Source organism: Martes martes (genome assembly GCF_963455335.1).
Source record: "Martes martes genome assembly, chromosome: 18".
NCBI lineage: Eukaryota > Metazoa > Chordata > Mammalia > Carnivora > Mustelidae > Martes > Martes martes.
The window spans coordinates 37,760,265-37,772,800 of NC_137906.1; the positions used below are offsets into that span (position 1 = coordinate 37,760,265).

Sequence of the window (12,536 nt, forward strand, 5' to 3'; positions counted from 1 at the left end):
GCAAATTGTATTTGTATTCCCATCAGCAAATAAGAGTTTCTGTTTCTCCATAATCTTGCCAGCATCTGAAGATACCATTTTTTTTAATTTATTTTTATTAGAGAGACAGAGATCACAAGCAGGCAGAGAGGCAGGCAGAGAGAGAGGAAGGGAAGCAGGCTCCCTGCTGAGCAGAGAGCCCGATGCGGGGCTCGATCCCAGGACCCTGAGATCATGACCTGAGCCAAAGGCAGAGGCCCAACCCACTGAGCCACCCAGGCGCCCCTGAAGATACCATTTTTTAAAATTTCAGCCATTCTAGTAGGTGTGGCGTGGTAATTCACTGTTGTTTAAGTTTATAATTCTCTATGAGATGTGATATTAAACATCTTTTCATGTGTTCACTTTTCATTTTGTGTGTTTTTTTTTTTTAAAGGTTTTATTTACCTGACAGACAGAGATCACAAGTAGGCAGAGAGGCAGGCAGAGAGAGAGGAGGAAGCAGGCTCCCTGCGGAGCAGAGAGCCCGACGTGGGGCTCGATCCCAGGACCCCAGGATCATGACCCGAGCCGAAGGCAGAGGCTTTAACCCACTGAGCCACCCAGGCACCCCTTGTGTGTTTTTTTTGATGGGGTGTTCATTCAGGTCTTTTAACCACTTTTTTTTTTAAGATTTTATTTATTTATTTGACAAGAGAGAAAGATTGCAAGTAGGCAGAGAGGCAGGCAGAGAGAGGGAGGAAAGCGGGCTCCTCGCTGAGCAGAGAGCCCGAAGCAGGGCTCGATCCCAGGACCCTGAGATCATGACCTGAACCAAAGGCAGAGGCTTAATCCACTGAGCCACCCAGGTGCCCCATTTTGCCCATGTTTTAAATTGGATTGTTTTCTTATTTTTGAGTTTTAAGAGTTCTTTGTATATTTGGGATACAAGTCTTCTCTCAGATACGTGCCTGCAAATATTTTCTCCCAGTCTGTGGCTTGTCTTTTCATTGTTTTAACAGTGTCTCTGTGGACCAGAAGTGTATGATTTTAATGAAATCCAGTTTTATCTTTCATAGGTCATACTTTCAATGTTGTATCTAAAAAGTCCTTGCCAGGCGCCTGGGTGGCTCAGTTGGTTAAGCCGCTGCCTTTGGCTCAGGTCATGATCTCAGGGTCCTGGGATCTAACCCCGCATCGGGCTCTCTACTCAGCGGGGAGCCTGCTTCCCCCCTCTCTCTCTGCCTGCCTCTCTGCCTACTTGTGATCTCTCTGTCAAATAAATAAATAAAATCTTGAAAAAAAAAAGAAAGAGACTGCCTTCGGCTCAGGTCATGATCCTGGAGTCCCGGGATGGAGTCCCACATCAGGCTCTCTGCTCAGCAGGGAGTCTGCTTCTCCCTCTGACCCTCCCCTTTTGTGCTCTCTCTCATTCTCTCTCTCTCTCTCAAATAAATAAAATCTTTTAAAAAATTAAAAATTAAAAAATTAAAAGTTCTTGCCAGGGACACCTGGGTGGCTCCGTTGGTTAAGTGTCCAGTTCTTGGTTTCGGTTCAGGTCGTGATCTCGGGGTTGGAAGACGGAGTCCCATGTCAGGTTCTACTCTGCCCAGTGCGGAGTCTGCCTGAGATTCATTCCACCTCCCTGTTGGTCCCCTTCTGTCCCTCCCCTAGCTTGCACGTGCTCTTTCTTTCTCTCTCTCTCTCTCCTCCCCCCCCCAAAAAAAAGGGAAAGAAAGTGAATTAAAAGTAAATAAATAGTTCTTGCCAAATCCAGGGTCACCCAGAGTTTCTCCTGTATTATCTCCTAGAGCTTTTATAGGTTTGTATTTTACAGGTAGGTCTGAGATCCCTTTCGAGTTGACTTCTGTAAAAGATGTAAAGTCTCTGTGTGGATTCATCCTTTTGGATGTGGACGTGCAATTTTTCTAGTACCATTTGTTGAGAAGACCGTCCTTTCTCAAATGTATTGCCTTCACTTCTTTGTCAAATATCGGCTGATTGTATTTGTGGGGCTCTGGCTCTGGGCTGTCTGCTCTTTTCCTTCGATCTCTTGTCCTTACGCCAGCACCACACTGTATTGGTTAACAGAGCTGTAGAATAAACTCGGGCCCCGTCTGTCCTTTGACTTGGTCTTCTCCTCCAGTATCGTGTTGACCGTGCATCTCCTGCCTGTCCGTATACCCTTTAGAATCCATTTGTCCATAACCACAAAATAACTTGGTGGAGTTTTCACTGGGATTTCGTTGAATCTGTAGATCAACTTGGGAAGAATGGACGTCTTGACGCTACTGATTATTATTATTGATTGATTGATTGATTATATCCCTATCCACGGACATGGACTCTCTCTCTGTTTATTTAGTTCTTTGATTCTTTTCATCAGAGGTTTGTAATATCTTTCCCATAGATCTCATACATATTTTGTTAGATTTATAGCTAAGCATTTCGCATTTTTTCGTGCTGGTGTCAGTGGTATTGTGTTTTTCATTTCAAATTCTGATGGTTCCTTGCTGGGTCGTTGTTTTTCAAAATATGAAAATATGAGTCCATGCTGAATGCAGCAAAGTGGAACTGTGCTAAGATGTAAAGAAGAAAAGCTGATCACCCCCCACCTTCCCCGTCCCCACCACTAACACACAACCCATGCTGTTCAAGACCTATCTCCTTGCTCAGCAAACTTGCAAAAGCTACAGGAATGTGGTCAAATAGAGATCTTTGTTTACTTTTGCCGCAGCAGAATCAACCATCCGCGTTATTCTCCACCTTCCTTGTAGCACTTAACGATTGGTCATGGGCAAGCCTGTAAGTAGTCAGTGGATGTAAATTCTGCCACCTTTCTCCCCCAGTCCTTTTTGCATGTACATTTCTGCACACCCACTACTCCAAGGGAATAGAGTCCTTACGCGTGGTATGGACACTTCATTTGAGATATATATATACGTGTGTGTGTGTGTGTGTGTGTGTGTGTGTGTGTGTACGTATATGTATATGTATACATATGTCTTACCTATTCCTGTCTCCAGCCTTAGGTAATCTGAGTCAGTAGCTGTATGCCGAGTGACCGTTGGGATGTGTAAGCTCGCTATCCTGATTTGTCACCAAGTTCTTTAGGTGTAGAAATGACATCATCTTTTGTGCTCCTCTGGGCTGAGCTGAACTCGGGGCCAGGCATTTACCAGCTGGTAGCCTAGAGTTTGGTTCTGGGCCTCATTTTCTCCATCTGTGACAGGGTCGTGGTGATAGCACCACTTCATAAGGTGGCTGGAAAGATGGGGAGAGATCATGTGTGTAGTAGGCCTGGCACATCATAGGTGCTGAGCAAATGTGAACTCCTGTGTCTGAGTTCTCTGGTGTGGGTGACTGGGGCAGGAAAGGGGGCCTGCCCCCTGCAGTGAGAAGGAGGAGCCCTGCTGGGGAGGGGTCCCCTGGAGCGTGATGGCAGCCCTGTGTACTAGGAGGTGGGGCCATCAGAGCCTCTGAGTGGGGGAGAGAGGCTGGCCTCTAAGGACCCTGCCTGTCCCAAATACACTCTCTATTTACTCCTCTCTCCTTTTCCAGGACAAGCAGCTGCGGATCTTTGACCCCAGAACAAAGCCAGGGGCCTCCCAGGTGAGTTGGGGGGAGAGGGCTCGGCTGAGGCCCTAGTGGCTCCAGCAGGTATAGGTGGGGGCAGGCTCCGCCTCTTAGCAGAGATTCTGCCACACTCCATGCCCCTGGCCCAGGCCGGGTGGATGTGTAGGGGTCACCTGAGGTGGGCTCCTGCTATCAGAAGCTCTTTCTGGGAAGCATGTTTTGGGTCCTGGGAGGACCTGGCTTGGATCACAGGGAGGGGCACAGCCTGGCTGTCCACAGCCTTCAGTGGAGGCGTCCTGAGGCTTTAGGAAGCTAATCTGAGACTCCAGCTTCCTCTTCTTCCTTGAGACCCTCGTGCCCCCCTACTCATCCTGGCGCAGTCGGCAGAGGCCAGCTTTGGAGGAACCAGAAAGCCACAGCCGCCCACCCCTTATCCTTCCGGTCTCACAGCCAGTGGACCTTCATTCTGTACTTGGGGTCTGGGGGACCCAGGCACTGAGCATGTTTGGTTTGTGTCGGTGATGGTGCTTGGGGTGCCTGGGGCCTTTTGAGTGCTGAGCGGGTGATGGGTTCTGGGTTCATGCTACAGCCACTGAGCCCCTGGGGAATCATTCATTCATTCGACATCAGCTCAGTACCAGGCATGTGGTGAAGGGCCTGTCACTGGGGCTGTGGGAAGCCGTTAGAGTTTTAGGCAGAAAGTGAGATAAGCAGGTTTACAGTTTTGAAAACTTTTTCTTGAAGGTGAGGAGGCTTCTTTCCTGAGGAAGGTAAAGATCAGGGGAAGAGCTCCCCAGCGAAACCAGGCCCATCCCAGACACCCTGTCTCCATCTCTAGGACTTGTTCCCTCCCTGGGGTCAAGGGTCATTCACCAGCCTAAACCTGATCAGCAGTAGCGAGGGGTGCGGGGCCTTGCCCCCATACCTTCAGCATGTGCCTGCGCACACGCACACACGGGATCCCCGTTGCGTAGGCCACAGCGACTTTTTGCCCACGATAGCCCAGCTGGTTCCGTTTCTGATCGGCCGGAGACCAAAAGGAGGTCCTGTATTGACCAAGCCTGGCAGGCATAGTTTTAGCACCCCCACCCCCATTGCAGCCCACCGTGGCCTTGCTTCCCGGGGAGCTTGGCCCTATGGCTGGTGGTGGTGGCTGTCCACGTCCCAGGACAGTGTGGGTATGAGCAGTGCGCCCCATTGGAGTTTTCCGTGTTTGACCTCCAAGCCTCTGCCCAGAAGGGGGCATCCCAGGTTGAAGGAGGGAGGTTGAGGCCCTCCACCTTCAGCTTTCTCAGGGCCCCGGGGCACCACGCATGGTACCCCATTCTTGCCCCAACTGGGCATTGTATGGGGCCAGCTCCCCTGGCCTGAGCATTTTCTTCCTTTCTTGTCGCCTCCTTCAGCAAGTGGTGGGGGGGTAGATAGTGATGGTGCCGAGGTGGAGACCGAGTGGCTGCCGTCCAAAGGGCTCCAAGTTTCTAGAAGAAGGGGGAGAGGATCTGGTTCAGGAGGGAGCCCCCCTGAATGGAGCTTCTGGGCCAAGGAGACCTGGGAAGAGCGTGGGTGGCTCCTACCCCCTCCCAGCTGCTGGGATGCTGCCTGGGCTCTGCCGCTGGTGCTGGTGCGGGGGCAGCAGGGCCTGGAATGCTGCCCTCCTCGTGGCCCTGCCCCCCACTTCCGCCCAGGGCATCTGTCCCACACCTGGCTTCTATTAGGAAAACCGCTGCTGGCGGCCAGGGTCGGTGTGAGCTGAGGGGCCCGCTCAGGGGAGAGACCTTCTGGGAGTGCCTTCTTTTGAGATCCTCCTTCCCCACTAGAGAAGGGGGTGCTGCTGAGGGGGGGTCAAGGGAGGATGCACTAGGGGCTGTCACTACAGCCTGGAAGCTGGGTGGGGTTCCCTGGGGAGTCCTCCCCCTGCTGTCGTTTTTGGGCCCTGGGTGACCTGAGCTTGGGTTGGGAGATGCTTGGACAACTCCCTCCTGTTCCCCCATCCCCCACCTTATATCTAGATTGCATTTATGACCATTTATTATACCCCGAGCCCTTGGCACACACAGTCTTTTCCACACTCACAATTGCCCTATAAAGCTGGCCCTTTGGTCATTTCTGTCCTAGGGGCACAGCAGGGCAGCCTAGGCGGGCTCATCGGTTGGACGCTGCAACCCCTTCACTGTCGGGAGCCTGGGTGGGGGCGGCCAAGGCCTGAAGCCATGGGTGCGCCAGGGCTGGAGCAGCCTGCGGCCCAAGGGGGGTCCCGGGAGCCATGAGGCTTCAGCACCGGCCTCGGGGCAGGAGGGCCCTAGGATCAGCCCTCTGACCTCTGGCGTGGGGTGGTAGACCTGAGCCTGGCTGAGGAGGGGCATAAGTGAGTGGCGGGGGTCTTACACCGGAGAAGGTCCCCAGGGGCCCTGCGCTGCTCCTCCAGCTGCCCTGCCCCATACAGCAAGCGTTGCCTTGGCGACAGAGGGGGGACTTGGCTGTACCGCAGCTGGAATGCCGGGTATGTGCCTGCTCCTGGCACCCCTGTGCTGGGCAGTCAGCCCCTCCTGTTCTCTCCTTGGGGCCAGGTGTGGGGGAGACAGGAGGAGACCAAGGGGCTTCTCCCTGGGCAGGGTGCTCTGCTGCTTGTTGGGACAAAGGCCACCCCTGTGAGGGGGGAAAGCCCGAGGCCTGGCCTGCAGGCCTCGGGGATTACCACCAGCGGTTTCCCCTAGAGCCTCCTGTGACAGAGCTGGGACTTCGGGGTGGCAGACTGCCTGAGTTCCAGCCAGACCTCTCCTCTGCTCAGGAGAATGAGAATTTGGGCATCTGGAGAGAGGGCTCCTCCTCCCTGAGTCCCGCTGAGGTCAGGGAAGAAGAACTTGTCAGTTTTAAAATACAAATCATTTTAATGAGCTGGGGACAGAGGAAGGAGAAGGTGGTCATCGGCCAACCCAGCCCCATTCCGTGGGGCTTCCTGTTGCTCCTGGGCACACTGAGCCAAGTGTGCCGACAGTGGGCATGCTGGGCCCAGGCTAAGCTCCTGCCTCATCTCAGCTTCCTTGGTGCCTTCAGTGTCCTCAGAGACCAGCGCCCTGCCCATCACCACCCTGTGGGCAGCCTGGGTCCCCTCGTGTGAGCTCATCCAGGGGTGTGTGCTGGGAGGCATCTGGAACCCGGGTCCTCTCCTGGTCCCGGCTCTGCTGGCTTCTACCTGCTGCTCAGTCTCCTCATCTGTTGTCACCTCAGGTCCCTGTCACACAGACACGGAACAATCACCCAGCCCACAGGGGGCAGGGGGCTCAGAGAGCTGACAGCTGTCTTACTAGGTGATTTGAGGCAGGTGTCTTCTCCTTGAGCCTCTGGTTTCTCCATGTGTAAAATAGGAAGATGGGAGACAGGCCAAGGTCGATTCCGTCCCTGACCCGTGCTTCTGAATGAAAAATGCTCCGTTGCAGCCCACACGCCCTGCAGGCTTGGGGGCACCTCCTCTCCCTCGCCTCCTGCCCCTTGTAGCGGCGCCGGCCTCTTTGCTCGCCCAGGTCCCCACTCATCACAGGTGCTGGCCCCCTTGCCTGGCTCACGCCTGCTGATCCTTCCTGCCTTCGCTCACATGTCACTTAAATTTCCTTCCCTCTATTATACTTTTATTGTACTCCGTTATCAGGCTTTTTAAGAAAATGCATATGGGGTATGTGCCAGACAAGCCCCGGGCGTTCACCAGTGTTAACCCTTCCCGCAGCAGCTCTCCGAGGGTGGTCCCGTTACACTGCTCCTTCTCCAGCTGAGGGAACAGGCCCAGAGGCGTAGAGCTGTCATGCTGGGAGGAGGCCATCAGTCACCAGGCAGCTTTTCACCCAGAGCCGCTGCCCCTAACCTTCACTCCCCGGCACTTACCATAACGTGCAGGGACATAGAGATTTCTGTTTGGTTCAGCTCTGTCTCTCAGCTTGTGTGTTCAGTGAGGCGGGGGAACCTTTCTACTTTCACATATCCCCAGTGCCTAGCAGAGTATGCTGCTCAAACATTCGTATTATGAATGAGCAGCCCCGTGTCACCCAACGACGCGACCATCCATCAGAGAAGCATCCGAGAACCACCCGGCCCACCGCGGCCCCTAGCATGGGGCTTGGCCTGGGGAGACCTCATAAGTCTGGTGCATGAATGAGTGACGCACGGTGCTTTGCCGGCCGTCTGGTTTGCTGTGCACCTGGGATATTTGCACACCAGTGAAAGGGAGGGCCTGTGTGACACCACTGACTCTAGGGTGTCAGGGCATGGCTGACCTAGCTCTGGCCCCACAGCCCCTCATATGTGGAGAGGGGTGTGGGGCCCTGGTTCTCAGGCTGCAGCCCCGACTTCCTGTGCCGGCTGCCGAGTGGGGAAGGGAGCAGTGAGAAAAGCCCCTTGAACAACATGGGCCATTCCAGGGTCTCCCACGCTGGGGTCCGCCTCCGAGGGCTGGGGAGGGGACGCTGGGCCAGCTCCTCCCAGGCTACCTCCCTCCCTCATTCATTCCCAAGGAGATCGTGGGAAGCTTGGAGGAAGCTGGCCACAGTTTGGGGTGAGCTATTTTTGGTAACAGGGTCTTTGGTCTCAGGCTCCAGGGGCCGAGGTGACTGGGAGGGAGCTGTTTGCATTTCCTCTGGGCCCCCTCTGCTCCTTGCACACACACCCCCACCCCGGGCCCTGGGGACAAGGCCGCCTATGGTATGAACTCGCCTCTTCTCCCTGGGCTCAGGAAGCCTTCCTGCTGGCAGCTCCCGCACTGGGGGAAAGTGAGGAGGGGCACTTATCTGCCCTCTCCGGGGACCATTCCCTAGAGCTTGGCACCAGGCCCTCTCCCCAGGCCCTGGCAGTCAGGAGGTGGCCGTGATGCTCATACTCCCGTGATCTGCAGTCAGCCGGTCCCTCTCGCATGTAGTGTCAGTCGGTCCTTGGATAGCCCTGCAAACATGAGCCCCACTCACAAATGAGGAAATGAGGGTCTCCGAAAGCATGGGGATCCCCAGAACTTGGGGATGGCGACTGGCCGCTGAGTGCCTCTTCTGGGATTCCTGGAAGGACAAGGGTGTGCTGCTACCCTGAGCCCTGACCCTGTGGCCAGGCAGCCCCTTCTGTCCCCTTTGGAGGAGGGGCACTGAGCCCAAGCGTGGTGCCAGGTCAGCCCTCTGGGTGCAGTGCTGTCCTCAGCCAAGGTGAGGCTAGGGTCCATCCTGTCTCGATGCTAGCCTCCCCTGTCCCCCAGCCACTGGGGCTCACCACCCTGGCCCCTCCTGCCCTCCGTGGGGCTCTCGGGCAGGTGGCCCACCCCAGGAGGCCCCAGCGGCGCAGCACCATCTTTTGTCTCCTCCAGAGCACGGAGGCCCACAGGAACAGCAGGGATGGTCGGCTGGCGTGGACGGGCACCCAGGAGCAACTTGTGTCCACTGGCTTCAACCAGGTAGGGCTCCTCCCAGATGGGCAGAGCACCCACACCCAGAGGGTAGGGATGAGGCCCACTGGGAGGTGGGGGGTGTCCAGCCAGCTCTAGGCCTGTCCATATACGGCCCTGTGTGCGGCCGGGTCTCGGAGCCCCAGGGGACCTCCAGCTGCTGAAAACTGGCAGATTCCATTCGCAATAGCTAAGCCTGACCCTGGGAACTGTGGCAGCCTCCCCCCAACTCCCAGGAGTCCATGGACGGAACCGCCCCCTTGTCCCTTGTCACCTAGGGGTCCTTAAAGGGGCAGGACATGAAAACCCAAACTCTTCCTCCCTGGCATGACTCATCCCCCCCACCCTCCAAGCGCTGCTCTGGGCCAAGTACCCTTGTGCCAGGCTGTGTCCTGAGGTGCTGGCTTCCCAGGGAGCCCAGGGGGCTGAGGGATGGGCCCTTCTGAGCCCCTTTTTGCCCCCTTCGTGCAGATGCGGGAGCGGGAAGTGAAGCTCTGGGACACCCGGCACTTCTCCAGCGCCCTCGCCTCCCTCAGCCTGGACACCTCGCCCGGGTAGGAGCAGCTGGCACATGGGGGCTGGGCTCGAGGGCGGGTCAAGGGCGTGAATGATGTCTTGAGGCCTGTAGTGGACACTCGGGGTGAGGGTCTCTGCCGTGCCATGGCAAGGCCACCTGTGGAGTGGAGGGGCCCGAGCGGGTGGCACAGCCTGGCCCGGCCCAGACCTTGTCAGTGAGGGGCTCATCACCCAAGTGGTCGGAGGCTCAAGCTCGTCTGCGAGGTCTTGCAGAAGAAACCTGCTCGTGGCCCTTCAAGGCTCCACCAGCAGGCCTGTGGGGGCGAGGCCACTCTGCTCGAGCAGAGGAACTTCCTGACCCCATCCCACCCGGTCCCCAGCCACAGCGGGGGCCCTTGCTCATGCAGGCTTTCAGAGTGTCGGGGCAGGGACCGTGACCTGGCAGACACATGGGTGGGAAGCGTGGGAACGTATTTGATTTTGCTGGGGCCATTTTGGCGGTGCCGAGGGTCAAGGAGACCGAAGCTTCAGTAGATGGCAGGGTGGACATGGGGTGACATGGGGACAGACGGGCTGGCAAGCTTGGAGGCACAAGGGACAGAGGGAGGCAGGCCTTGGACTGACAGGCTTTATGGAACCTCCTCAGCCCTGGCCACACGCCTGTCTCTGGTGGTTGTGGGTGTGGTGGGGGTTGGGTGTGCCCAAGCGGCTTGGGACTGCAAGTGCCCCTCAGTTTTCCATCCTCCTGGAAGTGTGTGCAGGGGGGTCTGTGATGGAGCCGTGGGGACTGGCCAAGCCAGCTCTGTGCGGGGGGCCTGGGCTCCCTGTGGCTTAGGCACGGGAGGCTGTCAGCGATGACTCCCTGTATCACAGCTGAGGGAACAGGCGCTGGGAGTGGGGGACCAGCCTGGCTGGGGTAGGAGGAGCCGGGGGCCTGGTTCCTTTTCAGAGCCTCTGCCCTGCTCAGTCACGAGTGTCGGAGGGGCTTTCTGGGAACCCCACCGGCTCCCCAGGCAGGGACCTATGAAGGTCAGAGCCAGGAGAGGGTTTTCATTCTTGGCTATCTGTCCAGCCCTTTCCCCTTCCGTTTCATGGCTGGAGGAACTGAGTCACAGAAGGCATAGTGATCTGGCCAAGCTCCGGGAGTCCTGTGGACCATGTCTGGGGGCAGAGAAGCCTGACTGCCCTAAGAATTCTTGCCAGGGCATCTGCCAGAGAAGGGCGAACGGTGGCAGTGACCCTCCACTCCCATCACTTCTTACAAGCCTGGGAGAGGTTGGGGGGCTGGTGAGGCCCATTTTGCAGATGAGGAAGGCGAAGCTGAGTGAGGTTCAGTGCTTTTGAACCACATAGTGCAAGGCCTCTGCTTACTCTGGGCCCTGGGGATTTGGAGGGGGCAGTCACCCAGGGGCCCCTGCGTTGAAAGAATAAGAGCCCCTGGGGCTGATGTTGCATTCGTATCTCATCCTCCACACCTCCCCAGGCCAGGCCATCTCTTCCCTACCCGGCTCCCCCGCAGAAGGAGGGAGCTGGCCCAGCCTGGAAAGGGGACCCAGGGTGAGCCATCAAGTGCTCCTCCTCCCACCACTTCCTGCCTTCCAGGCTCCACCCCTGGCCCCTCATGGGTCCCCCTCCCCCGTGGAGCAGCCCCCGCTCATCCCCAGTGTGGCCCCTGGAGGAGTTAACGATGCCCAGACCCCACGGTGCCACTGGCCAAGGCTGACCCTGTAATTACAGCAGTTAAGAATAGCTTCGCAGGGCCAGCAGGGCCTGGAATTTCTCAAATCACTCCCAGATGGGTGGCCAGACCCGTGTCCCGCCCCCTCCATCCCCCAGGCCTGGCCCCTGCCCTGCCAGGCCACACCCTTGGCAGGGGAGTGGGGACTCTCCAGCCCCGTGTGGTGGCGGAACCCCTCGGGCTCCCCTGGGTGTCAGCCCTGCTCAGTGATCTGGACTGTAGATGGGAAGCATGCCCGGTGTCAGATGCGGGGACAGCCATGGAGTTCCACTGTACCCCTTCAATTTCTTCTCTGTTTTACAGATTTTCCCTCTAAATTTAAGCAGAACAGGGAGTGTTCTTTTAAAAGCTAGAGGGGGCCGGGGATCAGGCACACACCTCTCCCTGTCATCTCCTAGGGAGCGCCCAGGGCCTCACCCTCCCAGAGGCTTCTGTCACAGCTCCCACCTGTGTCCTCCTCCCTGCTCATCCCCGTGGTCCGTGGAGCAAGGCTCCCTCCGAGGAGACATGCCATGGTTGGAGGAACAGGGCATCAGGGGCCCGTCCGTGAAGCCAAGCTCCGTGCAGGGGGGAGGTGGGAGGGTAAGTGGCAGGGCGGGCCTGGCACTGAAGGAGCAGCTCCCGTTGCAGACCGGGAGGCGCGGAAACACCGTCTCGGGGCAATGCTTCTGGGTGGGTGAAAGGTCAGCTGGACCCATCACAGGCGCCAGGCAGAGGGGGACGTATCTCCTCGTGATCCACAAGAGGCGTCTGAGGCCAGAGAAGTTCATTGTCTGTTGAGGTCACCGCAGCAGCCAGTCGGTGCAGGGTGGAGGCTGGGGTTCAGTCTCTGGGGCTTCACACCAGAGAGCTTCTGCCCTTCATGGCAGCCCCACCCATCTCCTGGAGGCCCGCATGGCTGGCAGCCCCCGGGCTGGGCCAGGGTGCCTTTGTCGGGATCCTGTCCCCGCCTGCCCTGAGCAAGCTGCCAGCTCACCTCTCCCAGCCGGTGCTTCTCTCTGTAGGGCATTTGCTGGGCGTTAATGGGAGTCCGTGTGGCACTGGGCCTGCGGCAGCAAGGACCCAACAATCCCACTGGCGTCTCCCCACATCTGTCCCTGGACCCTGGCCTGGGGCCACTGGGATTGCCCTGCAGTAAGGGTTGCATCTTGGCTTGGTCTCCACTCTGCCCCTGGGCCTGCTTCCACTCCCCCAGCCCCTGATCTGATGGGACACCCCAGATACCCTTTCTGGGAGGGCTGGAGTGAGCGTTCAGCCCGTCTTTGGGTCCTGCCTCCCCACCCCACCCCCCTGCCATCCCACTAGGCCAGGTTTGGCTTTGCAATGAAAACATTT

The 12,536-nt window shown here is 57.2% G+C and overlaps 1 protein-coding gene across 1 annotated transcript in view; it reads left to right on the forward strand.

Moving 5' to 3' along the window:
* Positions 1-12,536, forward strand: part of LOC308359646 (coronin-7) — a gene marked incomplete at its 5' end in the record, with an annotated part of 56,184 nt that overhangs the window by 18,627 nt on the left and 25,021 nt on the right. Inside the window, 3 exons of the mRNA XM_080830854.1 lie at positions 3,520-3,570; positions 8,870-8,956; positions 9,419-9,501. Coding sequence (XP_080686980.1) covers positions 3,520-3,570; positions 8,870-8,956; positions 9,419-9,501 — 221 coding nt within the window. The remainder of the gene's footprint in view (positions 1-3,519; positions 3,571-8,869; positions 8,957-9,418; positions 9,502-12,536) is intronic.